This window comes from Panthera onca, chromosome B1 (genome assembly GCF_046562875.1).
Source record: "Panthera onca isolate mPanOnc1 chromosome B1, mPanOnc1 haplotype 2, whole genome shotgun sequence".
Classification (NCBI taxonomy): domain Eukaryota; kingdom Metazoa; phylum Chordata; class Mammalia; order Carnivora; family Felidae; genus Panthera; species Panthera onca.
In genome coordinates, this window is record NC_138342.1 from 2,562,930 (window position 1) to 2,578,162 (window position 15,233).

The 15,233-nt window shown below is 62.7% G+C and overlaps 1 protein-coding gene across 1 annotated transcript; it reads right to left on the minus strand.

Annotated features, from left to right (window-relative positions):
* Positions 1–835: 835 nt before the first annotated feature.
* LRPAP1 (LDL receptor related protein associated protein 1) lies at positions 836–12,880 on the minus strand. Its single transcript, XM_078446337.2, has 8 exons — positions 12,597–12,880; positions 9,215–9,359; positions 6,368–6,492; positions 5,400–5,520; positions 5,037–5,195; positions 3,955–4,037; positions 2,358–2,534; positions 836–1,143 (listed from the first exon to the last, which is right to left on the minus strand). Exons 1-8 carry the CDS (start codon positions 12,816–12,818, stop codon positions 1,081–1,083), a joined length of 1,095 nt encoding a protein of 364 aa, XP_078302463.2. The 5' UTR covers positions 12,819–12,880; the 3' UTR covers positions 836–1,080.
* Between the last annotated feature and the right edge of the window lie 2,353 nt (positions 12,881–15,233).

Below are 15,233 nucleotides of genomic sequence, written 5' to 3' on the forward strand. Positions count from 1 at the left end.
CACCCCACACAGGGGCACTCAGAATGTGTGTGGCCTGGAGTGCGGAGGCCTGGCGACCGGCCCTTCTCTGGGCCTCGGCCGTCACCTGAGCCGTCCCTCACCCTGCCCTGCCCTGCCCGTCAGGCCCGGCAAGAGCCGTGTGCGCAGTGTTGGGAGGGCCACCCCGGCAGACCCAGTCACGAGACATGACAGGGGCCCGGGGTGAGGCTCCTGGGCGGGGGAGCACAGCAGGAAGGCCCGCCCCTCGCCCAGTGGCCCACGCAGGAGCCTGTGGTGGGGCCACCCCCCCGCTCAGCTTTATCGTGTCCTGACACACCCAGTTGGCACGCCACCCTTGCACTGGACTCTTCCCGCAGTGACCGCCAAAGGGATGGACTGTTTGGCGGACCCCAGGGTTCCCGCTGAGACCCGGATGTGGCTGATGCCGCGGGGCAGCACTGGGGTCAAGCCTCTTCCAGGTTCAGCTCTGAGAAGCGTGTCAGGTCCCTGTGTGGACCGTCGGCCGTGAGGCCAGAGAATGGTCCCGCAGAGCCATCACCCCCGACACGGTCAGGCACTCGTGCTGGACACGGAGGCCCCGTGGGCTCGTGGGCTCTTCCCAAGTCCAGCCACAGAGGTGGGCAGGGAGGTGCCGGCTGAGCCCCCAGCGGGCCTGGGCCAGGTCACCCCCAACTCAACTCCAAATCGTCAAACCAGGGGGACCGTGGCCCTGGGGCCCTGGGGCCCTGAGGCCCCGGGCCCCTCTCACATCACGTAACGGAGAAGCCGGGAGTGAGGTGCGGGGGCAAAAAAGAAACAAGACGCAGGTGCAGTGAGACCACCAAGACGCGTCAGATCACGTCAGACCATTTAAATCCCGCGCCATGTTTTTCCGGACGCGGCATCTCCAGGGGCAGATTCACGAGTCCGACACGCCCCCGTCGGGCACTCGGGCAGTCGGAGCCGTCCTCCCGCACCGCGGACGCCCGGCCAGTCCCCCGCACGCCTCCTCCAAGGTTCTGTGCGCGTCAAGCGCCGCCACGGAGCGCCCGGGCCCGTCCTTGGGCGGACCCCGCCCGGCGCCCCGCTCCTCCCCGGCCTTCAGAGTTCGTTGTGGCGCGCTCTGGAGATGCGGCCCGACAGGTCCTGGAAGTGCTTCTTCACCTGGAAACGAGGGCACAGCGTGAGCCCAGCGGCAGTCTGGAAAGTGCAAACTCCCGGGCTCCCTGCTTGTTTTAACTTACAATTGCACCCATCCGGAAACGGCCAAAACCAAATCCCAAAAGCAGCGAACACCGGCCGGGACACCACCACCAAATCCTAACGACACGCAGCGGGAGACAGATCACCCCGAAAAACAAGAGAAACGTATCCGTCGTCCACCCCGCTTGCTTTCAGAAGCGGCTCCCTCTGGGAACCCGCCGTCGGCCCCGGCCCCACGGAGTCCACTCCACATGCTTCCCACCCAGCACGTGCCCTTCTCCCACGGCGGCGAAGCTCGCTTGCCCTCCCCCAGGACAGCGGATTCCCCTCCGCAAATTCTCGCCCCGCGACGTCACTCTGGAACCGACGTCCCCCGCGGGCACCTGCCTCCTCCCCGACGCTGCACCACACGCAGGCACAGACCCACATACGCGCTCGGTGCCGCTTCTGCCCTGTTTCACTTAAAACTTTGAGTGTGAACAGGTAGGACACCGTGTGGCTCCAGATTCAGAGGCACAGAAGAAGATCCCTCCTCCCTCCCTCCAGAGACAACCCATCCCATCTGTTTCCAGAGTGTTCCATGCGTCCTGGGAACAGCCTAGGCTCGAGCCCTCCTCCAAGCGTCCACACTGCCCTGCTGCCTCTTTTTCCTGTGGAGTCTGACCCAGGGGCTCTCCTCTGTCAAGAGCCCAACCTCCGTGCCTGGACGGGCACGTGATTCGTAGGTCACCGGCCGGGAACCGAACTGGCCCCAGAGTGACCTCACTCTGCTCAGGCCACCTGCCGCTGCCCTGGGACGGTTCCCATCCTGAGACCAAACGAGGCCTCCACACGCACCACACCAGATTCTCGGGGGACCCCCTGCCGCGAGCACGCGAATGTGCCAAAGCCACGGCCCCACACGCGCGGGCCCTGGCTCACGTCCCACACAGGGTCACCCGATCGAGAGTACGAGTTGGTCCACAGGTGTCCCTGGCTCTAAACAGGCCCAGAGGAGAGGGCTCGGCCGTGCCCCGGTGGGAGGTGTGTGGTGGCAGCAGGTGCCCCCCCCCCCCCCCCCGCGGAGGAGGGAGCAGTGCACACGCGGGGCCAGGGAAGGGATGCTCTCCGGGAGGCCGCAGTCCTGGTGCGGACGTGACGGTCACCTGCCGGCCCCCCGCAGACCGCGCGCCCACCTTGTAGCCCAGCTCCTTGGTCTTCTCCTCCAGCATGGCGTATTTCTCTTTGTTCCGGCTCACGTGCTCTTGGTCCCCGAAGCTCTCCACGTGCTTCAGTTTCTGGTGAGAGATTTCCAGCTGCTTCTGGTAGTGGTTGTGCTTTTCAATTTTGGCTTCAAAGTGCTTAAGCTCCTCCTAGAATAACGTTCGAACAGCCGACTGTCCCCCAGCGGACTCCCCGGGCAGACCTTCCCGCTGCCCCAGAACATGGGCGGCAGCCGCCCGCCTGGGGCTCGGACCCGGTCCCGCTGGGGATGGGGCTCAGCGCGGGAAGCAGGGGGCTGCCCCCTGAGGGCGCACACACCGAGCCCCTCCACGTGCGGCCTGACGGGGCAGCTCCAGGGGGCCATCCCCACTGCCACCTGATCGGGAAGGTGGAAGGGGAGCACGCCCACGGGCGGAGGCGCCCGCCACAACCTGACGGCCTTCGCGGGCCACCTGCCCACACCTGGCACCTGCACCCTGCCCTCAGCGAACGGAACCTGCCGGGCATCTGGCTCCCTCTGGCCCCGACCCCACATGCAGCCTGACACCTGGGGCTTGGGCTTCGACCACGACTGCACTGCTCGGTCTTCTCTGTCCCCGTGGCCGTCTGTCCCTTCTGGAGCAGCCACCAGCTTGGGAAGGCTCTGCGACACTGCCCTTCCTGCCTCTCCTGCCCGCACAGCGCTCTCGGGTCAGGCTCGCTGGCTCATCCCCCACATCCTGATCTCGGCTAACTGGTCAACCCCTCGGGACCTCCAGACGGGGGCCAAGCGCCCTGCCCAGGGCCCACGAGAGCCAACAACATGCTTCCCTCTGAACTGGGCCGAGCTCCACAAGGACGGGCCTGCCCACCCAGCTGCAGACAGACGCCGGTACAGGGACCTCTGCTGGGCACCCGCCGCCCTCCCTGCTGCGTCTCCTGCCGTAGCGTCCTGGTTCTCCCGCCCGCCGAGGACTCCTCGGAGGCCCCCCTTTCTGCCCTCCCCGACCCCGGGACTGTGGGCCCACCCCGCACACGTGAGCTCAGCAGCGGCCTCCAGGGCCCACATCTCGGAATGACCTCTCACCCCACGGGCCCTACTCGGAGCCCCACACCCCCAGGCTCCTGTCCTAGCGAACGGCGGCCTCTCGCCTGTGCCCTTCTGATGCCCGACCCGCTGGCCTGTGGCGGCTTGGTCACAGCATGACCCGCAGAGGCGACACTCAGGGAACCCAAAGGCCTTTCCCCCTGGGCCCACTGCCAGGGCCACAGGCAGGGTCTGCCGTTCTCCTCCCGGCCTTCGTGACCCGCGTGCTTCCTCACCAGCCCTCTGTCCCCAGACCCAGCGCACCCAAAGCTGAGCCGGACCCTCCATTCCCTGGAGGCCAGCGCTATCATGACGTGAACACGGAGGTCCCACATGGCTGCCAGCCAGCACGGTGAGGGGCGCGGGGGACAACAGGGAAAAAAACCTGTGAAAACCCTGGCATGTGTCAATCCCGGTGCGGGGAAGAGTCTCGCCACGCCAGCCCAAAGCTTAAAAGGTGCTACCAGGTACCGTGAGCCAGCGTCTCCCGGCACCTTGCTTACCCGAAAGGACTCCAGCTCCTTCTCAGTGAAGTTGGAGGACTTGGCCATGTCCCACAGATCTATCACTCGGGGTTCCTCGAACTCTGGCAGAAAGGCAGAAGCAGGCCGGGTGACTCCGGCGGCACCCCCCATGATGCCCGGGGCAGCGTGCACGTCTGGACACGCGTGCGTCCGGTGTCCTCGGGAAGCACACTGAGCGTTGTTCCCACGTGCGTTCCAAGGCCCCGTTAGCACGCGGCCCTGGCGACGGACGCTCTCACTGCCCCGGGTTGCGCACGAGCATTAACCCGCACCTCTGACAGGGAGGGTCTCCCTTGGTGCACAGCCACCTCGGGCAGGAGTCGGGGGAGAGGGCGCGGGAGTCTTGGGGCCTCTGGGTCAGGACTGTGTCAGGCTACCCACGGTTCTGGGCTGAAACTCAGGCCACTGCCCGTCCTGTCTCCAGGGCAAAACCAAGCACCTGGAAGGGACCCCTGACCCCAGCCAGCACTCCTGTGCAGACATGGCGATGGGGCCCTGCTGGGCCAGTCACCTGTCCTCCAGCCCTGGAGGAAGCCCGGAGCAAGCCAGGCCCAGCCGCCCGCCCCTCCCTCAGCGGACCCTTCCTGCCCTGGGCCCTCAACGGGCTTCGCGGGGAGTGTTCTCCAAGGACCCGGCGCACCACAGGGGAAGCAGAGTCATTGGGCCGGGTCCCTCCTGGGAGGGAGTGGTTCAGGCGGGGAGGGGCGGTCAGAGTTACCCGCACCGCGTGGGCGGCCCCAGCACCATGTCCCCGACCTGGCACCGAGTCCCCGACCTGCCGCGTCCGCAGGTCAAGGAAAGCACCTGCCACACTGACGCTCCCCGAGCCCGTGACGGAGAACACACGGACGAGCCAGAAGCCTGGGGAGAGGGGCACCCAGGCAGGGTTCCTGGCCGGCCGCGGGCTGAGGCGGGGGGCGTGGGCGGGAGCGGACCGTGGGCGGGCGGACCAGCGCGGGGGCGGAGCACGCAGAGGGGTGGCGTGGGACCCGCCCCCCGGGCCGCGGGCGCTCGGCTCGCCTGGGACGGGGCGCAGGACCGGGGGCCGCCCGCCCGCTCACCGGCCTCGGCGCCGTAGCCCCGGTGGCTGACTTGGCGCAGGCGGTCGTAGCCCTGGTTGATGGCGCGCAGCCTGTCCTTCAGCTCCGCGTGCTTGCTGTGCAGCACGTCCTCCTTGACGCGGCTCACGTCCAACGGGCTGATGACGTTCTCCTGGGTCTCTGCGGGGACAGGAGCCATGAGGGGCTGGCCGCGCCGCGCCCGCTGCCCGGGACCGCCCTCCGCAGGAAGGACCGTCTGTGGCGCACTCGGGCCGACCCCGGTGGCCCTCCGGGAACTCTGGGGGCTGCTGACTTTCGTGGGGGGGGGGGGGGGGGGGCGGGGCGGGACCGCGTGCAGGGGTGGCTCCGTGGTCTCGCGCGCACCTTCGGTTCTGCTCAGGGCGTCCAGCAGGACGTTGTACTCGTGCACTTTGTCCCTGTGGTGCTGGAGCTCCCGCCACAGCTTGGCCAGCTCCTCGCTGGAGAACTTCCCCGAGCTCTTCGCCTGGAGGAGCGCGCTCTGTGAGCCTGCCTGCGCCCCCGCCCGGCCCCTCAGACCAGGCGGGACCCCGGCTCCCGGGCCAAGTGTGCGGCCCGTTCTCGCCCCGATGACCGTCCGACCAGGGGACGTGGCGGGAAAATACAAAGCAACGTCACCAGGCTCAGCAGAGGGGTCACGGTCACCAAAGGTGCGGGAGCGGCAGGATCCCCGGGGAGGGACCTCAGGCCAGTCACCTCCTCGCCATCCACCTGCCCCACGGGCCGAGGCGACACGGTGGCCACAGCAGACCCCCGCTCCCTCTGCTCTTGCACGGCTCCACCCCTCGGACCAAGGACAAGGGACTAGCGCGAGAACCCCGATTCCTGGTCCCACTCACTGTAGTCCAGACCGAAGCTGGGGGATGAAGGAGTGGAGGGACTCGCCCCGGCCACCGCCCGGTCCCACCACCCGCACCTGCCCACCCCCGCCCCCCTCAGGAGACCACAGGGGGTGAGCACCACCCCGGCACGCCCGCCCCGCGCTGAGTACAGCTCTCTGGACCAGACACCACACAGGCTCAAACCCCAACTACCCGGACACAGAAAACCACAAAGCCGTGTCACGCGTGAGCCCGGGTGTTCACAAGTGATCGGCCCGCTCTCCTCACTCCGGCAGCTACACGGCTCGTGGGATTCCCTGGCTGGGGGCCCAGGAAGGCAGGGAGGCCTCATGGGTCCACGAAGAAACCACTGCCCCCCAGGAGTCCCTCTCAATGAGCTTCCATGCAGAGAGAGGCAGCCCCAGCAGCTCCCCTTGACTCTCAACGCCAGGGCGCACGTTCTGGGGTTCTCGGGGAGCCCCGAGGGGGTACCTTGTGCCACAGCTTCTCCAGCTTGGGGTCTCCCAGGCTGTCGTCCTCGGCGGTGTCGCTGAGGTAGTTGCTGTTCACGGCCTGGGCGTCCTTCCTGCCGTCCAGGCCGTACTTGGCCAGGATCACTAGGAGAGACACAGGTGTTCCGTCCGGCCATCGGCCGACTGGCGCCGAGAGGACCCTGGGCCCAGGCTCCGCACATCTGGCCACAGGGCAGTCGCAATAGCCCCCGAGCACGGGAAGGAGCGACGGGGAAGGAGGGAGAACTATGTCGTTGGGCTCGGCCTGGCCCCAGCCTCCCAGGTCCGAGCGGGGACGCCGCACCAGACCCCCTCAGAACACAGGTCACGTGAGTCTCAGGCTGCATTCAGCACCCCGGAAGGCAGAGGGTTCTGGATTCCAGTAGTGCTGGGTTCAGCATGAAGTGGAGCCAGAGACAAGCATTCAAGCCGGAAGAGGCCCCGTGGACCAGGAAGCCCACCTCACGGGTGAGGCCGCTGGAGCCTTGGCACGTCCCCGTCGGGCACCGGGGGACACTGTGGTGGCCATGGTGAGGGCCGGGCAGCAGAGCGGACAGAACAGGACCCACCCGTCCAGGACTCAACGTGGGACAGGAGGGCCCTCCGTCAAAACCAACGGCCTGGACAAGGCGACGGGTCCAGTGTGGTTTGCTCCCTAAGGTGCTGGTGCAAGGCCGGGGTGACCACGAGGCCGGCGAGCCTGGGACAGATCCGGTTATGCCTGGTCCTCCCTTTCCTGTCTCAAGTCTTGGTCTGACACTGCACTTTGTGGTCCCCCAGGTGTGGCATCAGCTGTGCTAATGGCACTGGGATGGGGGGGGTGGGGAACTGAGGGCACGCGGAGGCTCCCGGGCCACCTCTAGGATGCGGCCAGCGGCCTGCACAGGGGGAGGCCTCCAGCTCGCCGGTCCGAGGAGTCCTTCCACATCACCTCAGCATGTGAGCAACCCGTGCCACCCGCGCAGAAACAGATGGCTCCACCGGGACTGGGAGCCACGCCCAGGAGGCCACGGAGGCCGGAGGGAGCCGGGGGGCCGGCCCACCTTTCTACGCCCTCCTGCTCTTCTGCCTCAGCCCTGCGCCATCCACTGGGGGCTGCTTCCTTCCAGAAAGGAGGACGTACGAAGGTTCCCAGGCCCTCTAGTGCCTTCTCTCCTGCTGGTAGCTCCAGGTCAGGCCCTGGGGGGCGGCCCCCCAAACACTGGCCGGGGGCAGTCATGCCTAGTGTCCTCTCAGCTTGGGTTGGTTTTTTTTTTTTTAATTTTGTTTAATCTTTATTTTTTTTTCAGAGACAGAGTGTGAGTAGGAGAAGGGCAGAGAGAGAGGGAGACACAGAATCCGAAGCAGGCTCCAGGTTCCGAGCTGTCAGCACAGAGCCCGACGCGGCTCGAACCCACAATCGTGAGATCATGACCTGAGCTGAAGTCGGCCACTCAACTGACTGAGCCACGCAGGCGCCCCTTGCCTTGGCCTTTTATGTGTCTTGCCACATTCGAGTGCGGCCACATGTAAAGCAGCAGTTAGACCGCTTTCCTCACCGCAGAAGCAGATGCACAGTACGACCCAAACAACCCACAGGGGTCTCATGGGGTTAAGAGATGCAGGGCAGCTGGGTAAACATCACCAGCTGGGTCAGAAAACCCTGCCCTCAAATCCTGCGGTGCTCACGGCTGTGACTACAGACAAGTTACCTACCCTCTGAGCCTCTGTCACCTGTGAGTAGGGACAGGAAGTACCTCAGAGAGACCTGAGTGGACACAGAACACCTGGTCTCAAGAAAGGACTCTTGTTTCCACAGAGGACGAGCATTCCACGTGTTTTCAGGCCAGCCTCCGGCTCCGCGAGCGTGAGGGGTTGGGGGGCGTTCCCGGGCAGCCTCCGGGCCCGGCCACATACGGCCCTGCAGCCACGACCGTCCCCGCCCCGGCGCTGCGCTGTGGGGAGCTGTAGCAGGCTCAGACTGGCGAGGGCGCCCACGTCCCGGGGCAGGTGACAGGCCAGGGCGCCGCTGGCCTCCAGGCTCGGGAGCGAGCAGGCGAACAGGGACGTGACTCCTACTCTCTGCTCTTTGCTACAGTGACAGCAGACCGGTCAGCTCGGAAGCAGACCCCAAGACCCGATGTGGGGCACCCGGGGCATGCAGGCGGCGAGCTGAGTCATGCCAGACAGGAGGAAGGTGACCTCTCGGCCCCGAGGATGCAGATCTTTTGCACAGTGGAAGACGGAGGCAGACGCCCGCTGTCTCTTCTGGAATACATAGTTGCAGCAAGCAGCTCACTACGTTCCACCGTAACTGTTAGAAAATTATCTTTGGGGCGCCTGGGGGGCTCAGTCGGTTAAGCATCCAACTCTCGATTTCGGCTCAGGTCGTGATCTCATGAGATCAGGCCGCACGTTGGGCTCTGTGCGGACAGCGTAAAACCTGCTTGGGATTCTCTCTCTCTGTCTCTCTCTGCCCCTCCCCCCTCAAATTACAGAAATACACTTAAAAGAAAAAAAAGAAATTATTTTCAGTACAGACCTGAAATCTACCTCCCCATACCTTCCAGACTCCGGGAACCTCCTTATGGACTCTGCCTGGTGACCATGGGCAACTCGGTGGCCCCGGCCTCCTTCCCAGGCCACGCAGCTCCGGGGCCGTCAGCCGCCGAGTGCCAACGCGTCCGGGCACCCCTGCCCTGACTCTCCCCGCAATCTGCCAAGAGCCTCCCCAAACGGCCCGGCAGCCGTGTCCACGGCTGAAGGCCGCTCCTCGGAGGACCCGCCCCGGACCACGTCAGAATCGGCGGCCAGGGCTCCCCCCACACAGAAAAGGAAAGGAAGGTACCGCTGAGGTTGCGTAGGAGCTTGGCTGCTCTCTCTCCGTCTGCGTCGAGGCCCTCAGCCTTCAGCTTCTTCCAGGCGAACTCCTCTCTCTCTTGCATTTTCAGGTCTGCATGGAGCTCGGACAGTTTCACGGGGGAGAGCTGGAGCTACAGAACGAGAGCAGAAGGTTTCTGACAACCGGCCACAGGAAGAACCGGCAGGACAGTCCCGGAGACGGCGACCCGAGAGAGGGTGGCCAGGAGACAACAAGACACGAGCAGCAGGAGTCAGGGTCCTGGGCAGTCAACACGTCCCACGTGCTCCCGTTCAAGAACTTCAGGGCACTGCCGCCCTGCGGGACGAGGACCACTGGCCTTCGCACACGGAGCCTCGCCAGCCTCACCAGATGTCCACTGCATGGCATGACCTAGAAATGCCCAGTGAGGGCCTGCCCACCGCCAGCGGCTTGAGCCCGGGGGCTGCCAGTCCTCCTGAGGACACCACCCCGGCGACGGGCTGGCTCCTGCACCAGGACGCCCCGCCTCCCACCCGGAGGCTGGGGGCCTCCGTGGGGCCCCCGATACAGGGGTGGGGGGATGCAGGGACAGAATGCAGAGCACGGAGAGGAAACCTTTCCCTTTTCCTTGTGTTATGTAACTAGGATAGAAAATAAACCGCGACTGGGGGGACCGGCTCACTAAATTACGGACAACGTCCACATGAAAAGAAAACCAGTTAGTGAACGAGGCTCACGGATGCCCCCACCCGCAAGCCACTCGCTAATGACGCCACAACGACAAGAGGCTCTCGGTGCTGTGTCTCTGTTCCCTGACCCAGCCTGGGGTGAGGCGGGATGAGCCCCGCGGCTGTCTTAAGTGGCCCCGAGGCTCCGGAAAGAAGCCCAACCCCCAGGGAGGCCAAGAGGAGACCCAGAGCTTGCTCCCGCCTTTCCCCGGGACTTGTCAGCTCAGGCCCCGTCCACCAGCTTGAAAAACAGCCAGGGAAAGTTCCTCAGGAGTAAGAAGATGGCACCACATGAATGGCAGGGCCTAGGGCAGGAAACTCTTCCAACTCTCTAGAAGTTTCTTTGATCCTGCTCTGTGGGTTCACCACCTCCTTTGCTGGCTGTCCTGGGGCAGGCACTAGTCTCCCCGGAACCCACACCCCTACCACCGCTCCCAAGCCCAAAACATTTCCTTTCAAAGCCTCTGGTGTGCCCCCACCTAGATGCCCTAGTCTCCTCAAATGGCACCTGCCTGCCCTCCCGGGCTCCATCCCAGGCCCCGTGGTCACCTGGATGCCCTCTGTGGACACTCGCAGGAGAACGCCAGGCCCCTGGGGAGCTGGGGCTGCAGCCTTGCCTGACCTGCGTGGCTCCCGGGGCAGAGGAACAGGACAACGGTTTGGGGCACACCAATTTCCCAGGAAGGGCACATCGGGCGCTGGGTGGTGAGGAGTTGGGAAAGGCAGGCCTGTAGTCCACCCAGGCCGAGGACACAGCACCAAAGCCCAGGCACCCACAGGGTCTCCCCTCTGCAAGCGCAGGGCTGTGTGCATCGGGACCCACGGCCAAGGACGGCAAGGGCCTGGCTCCCGGCCCAGTGCCGTGTGGATGGTGCAATGGCACTGGCGTTCCTCTTGGGGACTTCAGGGGGAGAGGACCGGAGTGCTCTCTGACCGCCAGCCGGCTCCACTGTGGTCCCCACTCACCTCCTACTTTCTCATCTGTCCGCCTCTCCGGGACCCTGGGGGGAATCAGTGGGCCTACATCCGGCCAGGAGCCCCATGAGCTGCAGACTCGGGCCCACCTGTGCGTTACGGTCACGCCCCGTGTGACTGCGCTTCAGGTTGGAAGCCTTTGGGGACCTGAATTACGCGCTGCATCTCACAAAGATCAGTTCTGATCTGGTGCCGCCCTTCCTCCCAAATACCGAGGCCTGTTGAGTTCAGTGTGGGACGTGCCACGTGTAACGCCCCAGACACGGCAGCATCGAGTCCCACTGAAAGGGAGGAAAAGGGGGACACCTGGGTGGCTCGGCTGGCTGGGTCTGACTCTTGATTTCAGCTCGGGTCACGATCCCAGGGTCGTGGGATCGAGCCCCATGCCGGACTCTGCACTGAGCTTGGAGTCTGCGTGGGATTCTCTCCCTCTGGCCGCACCCACCACACTCCAGAAAAAAAGTTTCAAAAAAAGAGGAGAAAAGGAAAAGAATTCATATGCAAACAGCTGGCACACTCCCCAGATTGTTTTACTCTCTTCAACTTAGTTAAATGTTAACGCCTCACATGGAAAAGAACTAGTTAGCAGAAAATCAAACGCAAAACAGAACCTGTTCAATATTAAACAGGTAAGTAAATCATCAATAATTAAGAGACAAGCAAACACACAGGAAGAAAGCCACTCATCAGAAACAACTGATATGTCTACGGCATACGTGGGGAGGATAGTTTCACAGGTGCGTACCTAACTTCAAACTTAGCAAGATGAATACATTAAATGTGTACATTAAATACATACGTCAGTCATATCTCAATAAAGGGGCAAAAAAGTCACCTGGAACCAGGGTCCACTCAAACCTCTGCCAGAAGTGACTGGGTGCAGGGCACCATTCAAGGAGGTCTGCCAGCTTCTGAGCTGCTGTCAGGACAGAGACCTTAGCTTGCCCTTCCTAAGTCCCACCTGCAGCAGAGGAATGTGGTGTGCAGAGAACAGGGGACAGGAGACTCCATCTCCCCTCCCCTTCTAGCCCTCCCACCTCTGAGGACAAGGCTTCAACACGTTTTAATCACAAGACCAGGATAAGAACCCGATAGGAACACTCAGAACGGGGTCTGGCACTCTGTGGGTCTGCTCAGGATGTGTCCCCCTCCCCCCCCCCCCCCATCCTGTCCCGTGTCCCCCCACCGGAACACCAGGCACCCCTGAGCAGGGCCAACACCGACCACAGAGGATCAGTGCGCATGTGGCTCCTGCCCAGAGGCACCCACCAGGGCTCCGCTCAACCCCAAAGCTCCAAGGACAGCCCTCGGCCACCCCCACTGGAGTCTTGCAACACTGGAAGATGTCACAAGACCACAGCGGTGGACAGAAGTACCCTGGTTCCCATCCCCCAGGCTACAGCTCTAAGCACTGGTCTCCAACGGGAACTGGACAGTCTCACAGAAAGTCAAGACACCGAGGTGGGATGATGTAGCACGAGTGCCCCGGTCGGGTCTCCCAAGACCGGAAGGGAGTTTCAGGGTCTTCCCAAAGGACCCCCACCCCCAACCACGGCATCTGCGTGCCAAAGGAGGAATCACAGCGCCAGCGCGGGCTGCGGCCCCCTCGGTCGCAGGAGACAGAGGACGCCCCGGCCCCGCGGCCCCAGGGTTACAGGTGACAGGATGTCCCGGCCGCCGCTCACCCGCTGGGCCTTCTCCCACAGCTGGTTGAGTTTCTCCATGCGGAACTCCCCGCCGGGCTCGCGCTGCGGCGGCGGCTCGGGCTCGTTCTTCTCCCGCGAGTACTTGCCGCCGTGGCCCGCCGCCGGCCAGGGCCCGAGCAGCAGCAGCAGCAGCAGCAGCAGCAAGAGCGGCGGCGGCGGCGGGAGCCCGCGCGACCCGACTCCGAGCCTTGACGACGCCATCTTCCTCCTCCGCCAGCCGAGACCCCCTGTCTCGAGCCCAAGAGGCCCCGCCCCCGCCCCCGCCGCGCGCCGGCCCCGCCCCCGCCGCGCCGCCTCTTGGGAGTTGTAGTCCCTCCTTGTGCGGTCGGCCCAGGCGAGGCCGCCGGCGGACTACGAGGCCCGCGAAGCCCTGCGGGGGCACGTGAGTGTTTCCTAGACAACCACGCCGCGGCCTCGTGATGCCGGGCGCCCGTGCTTAGGCGGAGTGCGACTTGGGCTGCCCTCCTTGGGTTTGCGAGGTTGAGTGAGGGTCGAGCCCTGACCACGCGCGCCGCGGAGTCCGGGATGGCCCCGGGCCCCTGTCCCATCTGCTCCGCAGGGAGAGTAGACAGTTCAGAGACGGGGACCCTGTCTGGCTGAAACTTTAGATATGTTCCCGTGTCAGCGGCATTGACAGGGAGCCTTCCTTGTGGGTTTCCTGGAAGGTGGCCCCTGCTTGGCGGTCAGGACGCTTCGAACCACCCAGCCCACTCCTTCACTCGACAGAGGAAGGCAAGCTGAGTCCCAGGGCGGTCCAGGTGTCTGGGCTTCTCATTCCCGCCCCGCCGAAGCCTTTCCCCCAGACTGGGGGGCACCTGCACCCCAACAGTGTCTTCGAACTGCATCCCTAACAGTTAACTCCGCGCACTTTTTCTGTGTTAGAGATACGTGTGTACCTGCTTCATTTCTCCCCACCCTGTTACAGCAAAGTTCACCCTAGGGAGCCCGCGTGTCGGGGTTGGGTGGTGCCCTGGAGCCAACCTCAGGCCGCTGCCCTCGGGTAGCTTGAGGTAGATGATTGAGTACGGGCACCAGCTAGGGGCTTTGGGGCTTGGAGAAGGGGCAGGGTGAACCCATCTGCTAAGAAGGACCTGAAAGGCCTCCCAGGGTGGCAGTGTTGTGCCTTGAAGGGAGGACATCCCCACAGGAGGGAAGAGGAGGACAAAGGAAGGGGGTGGAGAGTACCTGGGCCTCTTGGGAGGAATCCTGCCTCCGGGACTTTACAATTGGGCCCTGTGTTGTCCGAAAGGGTCACGGTCAAGGAGTGCTTTGCTACCCTTCCCGCCTGATGCCTAGCATCGTGGGAGCAATCATTTCGTATGTCTTGTTCAGTTGTTCAGTTTTGTTTCCAACAAAGGTTAAATTCAGTCCCTGTGCTCCATTCTAGCCAGAGCGCAAGTTCCAGCTGCTGTTAGCATTTAACGCACTTATCCTGTTTATTACTTAGCTTAGGCTATTATAACAAACTCCAAAATGCATAAAGGCCCCAAGAGGATAGAGGTTTTTTCTTTTCCCTGCTCGAGACTGATCAACAGGCAGTTGTCCCCTGGGTGGTGATAAGGGGACCCAGGCTGCCCCATTGTCAACACGGGGCTTCTAAGATCGCTTCCCCTTGGGCACGAGGGGAGAGTGCACAGAGGATATCACAGGGGAGGGAGTCGGAGAGCCAGGCCTATCACTTTTGCGCACGTTCTACTGCCTAGAAGCAATCATATGGCCACCTCCGTTAACAAGAAAACTTCAGATCGAAAATGGAGTCGTGGTAGGCCAGGCCACCAAACCAGGGCTGAACATCTAACCTAACTGGAGTTCCACCCTCCCCCAGAAATGTAGTTTCAACTGGCCAGCCAGGAATTTTCCGGTCAGCACCAGTGAAATAAAACTCCATCCTCCAAAGGATGTTGAGATCAAGTATGTAGTAAGACACCAGCCCTTCGCCTAAGGGAAGGTGACCTTGCCTGAAACAAACCTTTCTTTTATTTTGCTAATAACTTCTTGCCCTACCCTGCTTCCTATAAGCAACTCCTTTGTACTCCGTCTTTGTTTCACAGACTGACGAGTGAAGGCCACAAGATGGAGTTTGACTTGCCAAGTCACCTAATTACTGAGCCGCCTCTCATCTGGACAGATTCAAGATCTCCTTATTGGCCTCTCTGCTTCTACCTTGTTTCCTGAGGAGTCCTGTTCTGGATACAGCAACCAGAATTAGCCTTTTCTTTTCTTTTATTTTATTAGTGTTTATTTTTGAGACAGAGACAGAGCACGAGCAGAGAAGGGACAGAGAGAGAGAGAGAGAGACAGAGACAGAATCCGAAGCAGGCTCCAGGCTCTGAGCTGTCAGCACACGGGGCTTGAACTCACGAACCCGTGACATCAAGACCTGAGCTGAAGTCGGACACTTAACCAACTGAGCCACCGAGGCGCCCACAGAATTAGCCTTTTAAAATACAAGTCTGATCAAAAGAACTCCAGACCAACATTCCTCACGGACACGAACACAAAAATCCATAACAAAATATTAGCCAATGGGATTCCACAGTACATAAAGAAGTTTGGCTTCATATTTGTAAATGGGTCCATGTAATTCTCTTTATTAATAGAATAAAAGAGAAAAAA

Excerpts from the sequence above, each read along its gene's own strand:
- LRPAP1 (XM_078446337.2), bottom strand. The coding sequence starts at position 12,818 with ATGGCGTCGTCAAGGCTCGGAGTCGGGTCGCGCGGGCTCCCGCCGCCG. Across the intron at positions 9,360-12,596 it reads TGTGGGAGAAGGCCCAGCGG|CTCCAGCTCTCCCCCGTGAA; the intron begins GTGAGCGGCGGC and ends CTCGTTCTGTAG. Across the intron at positions 4,038-5,036 it reads GGGCTACGGCGCCGAGGCCG|AGTTCGAGGAACCCCGAGTG; the intron begins GTGAGCGGGCGG and ends CCTTTCTGCCAG.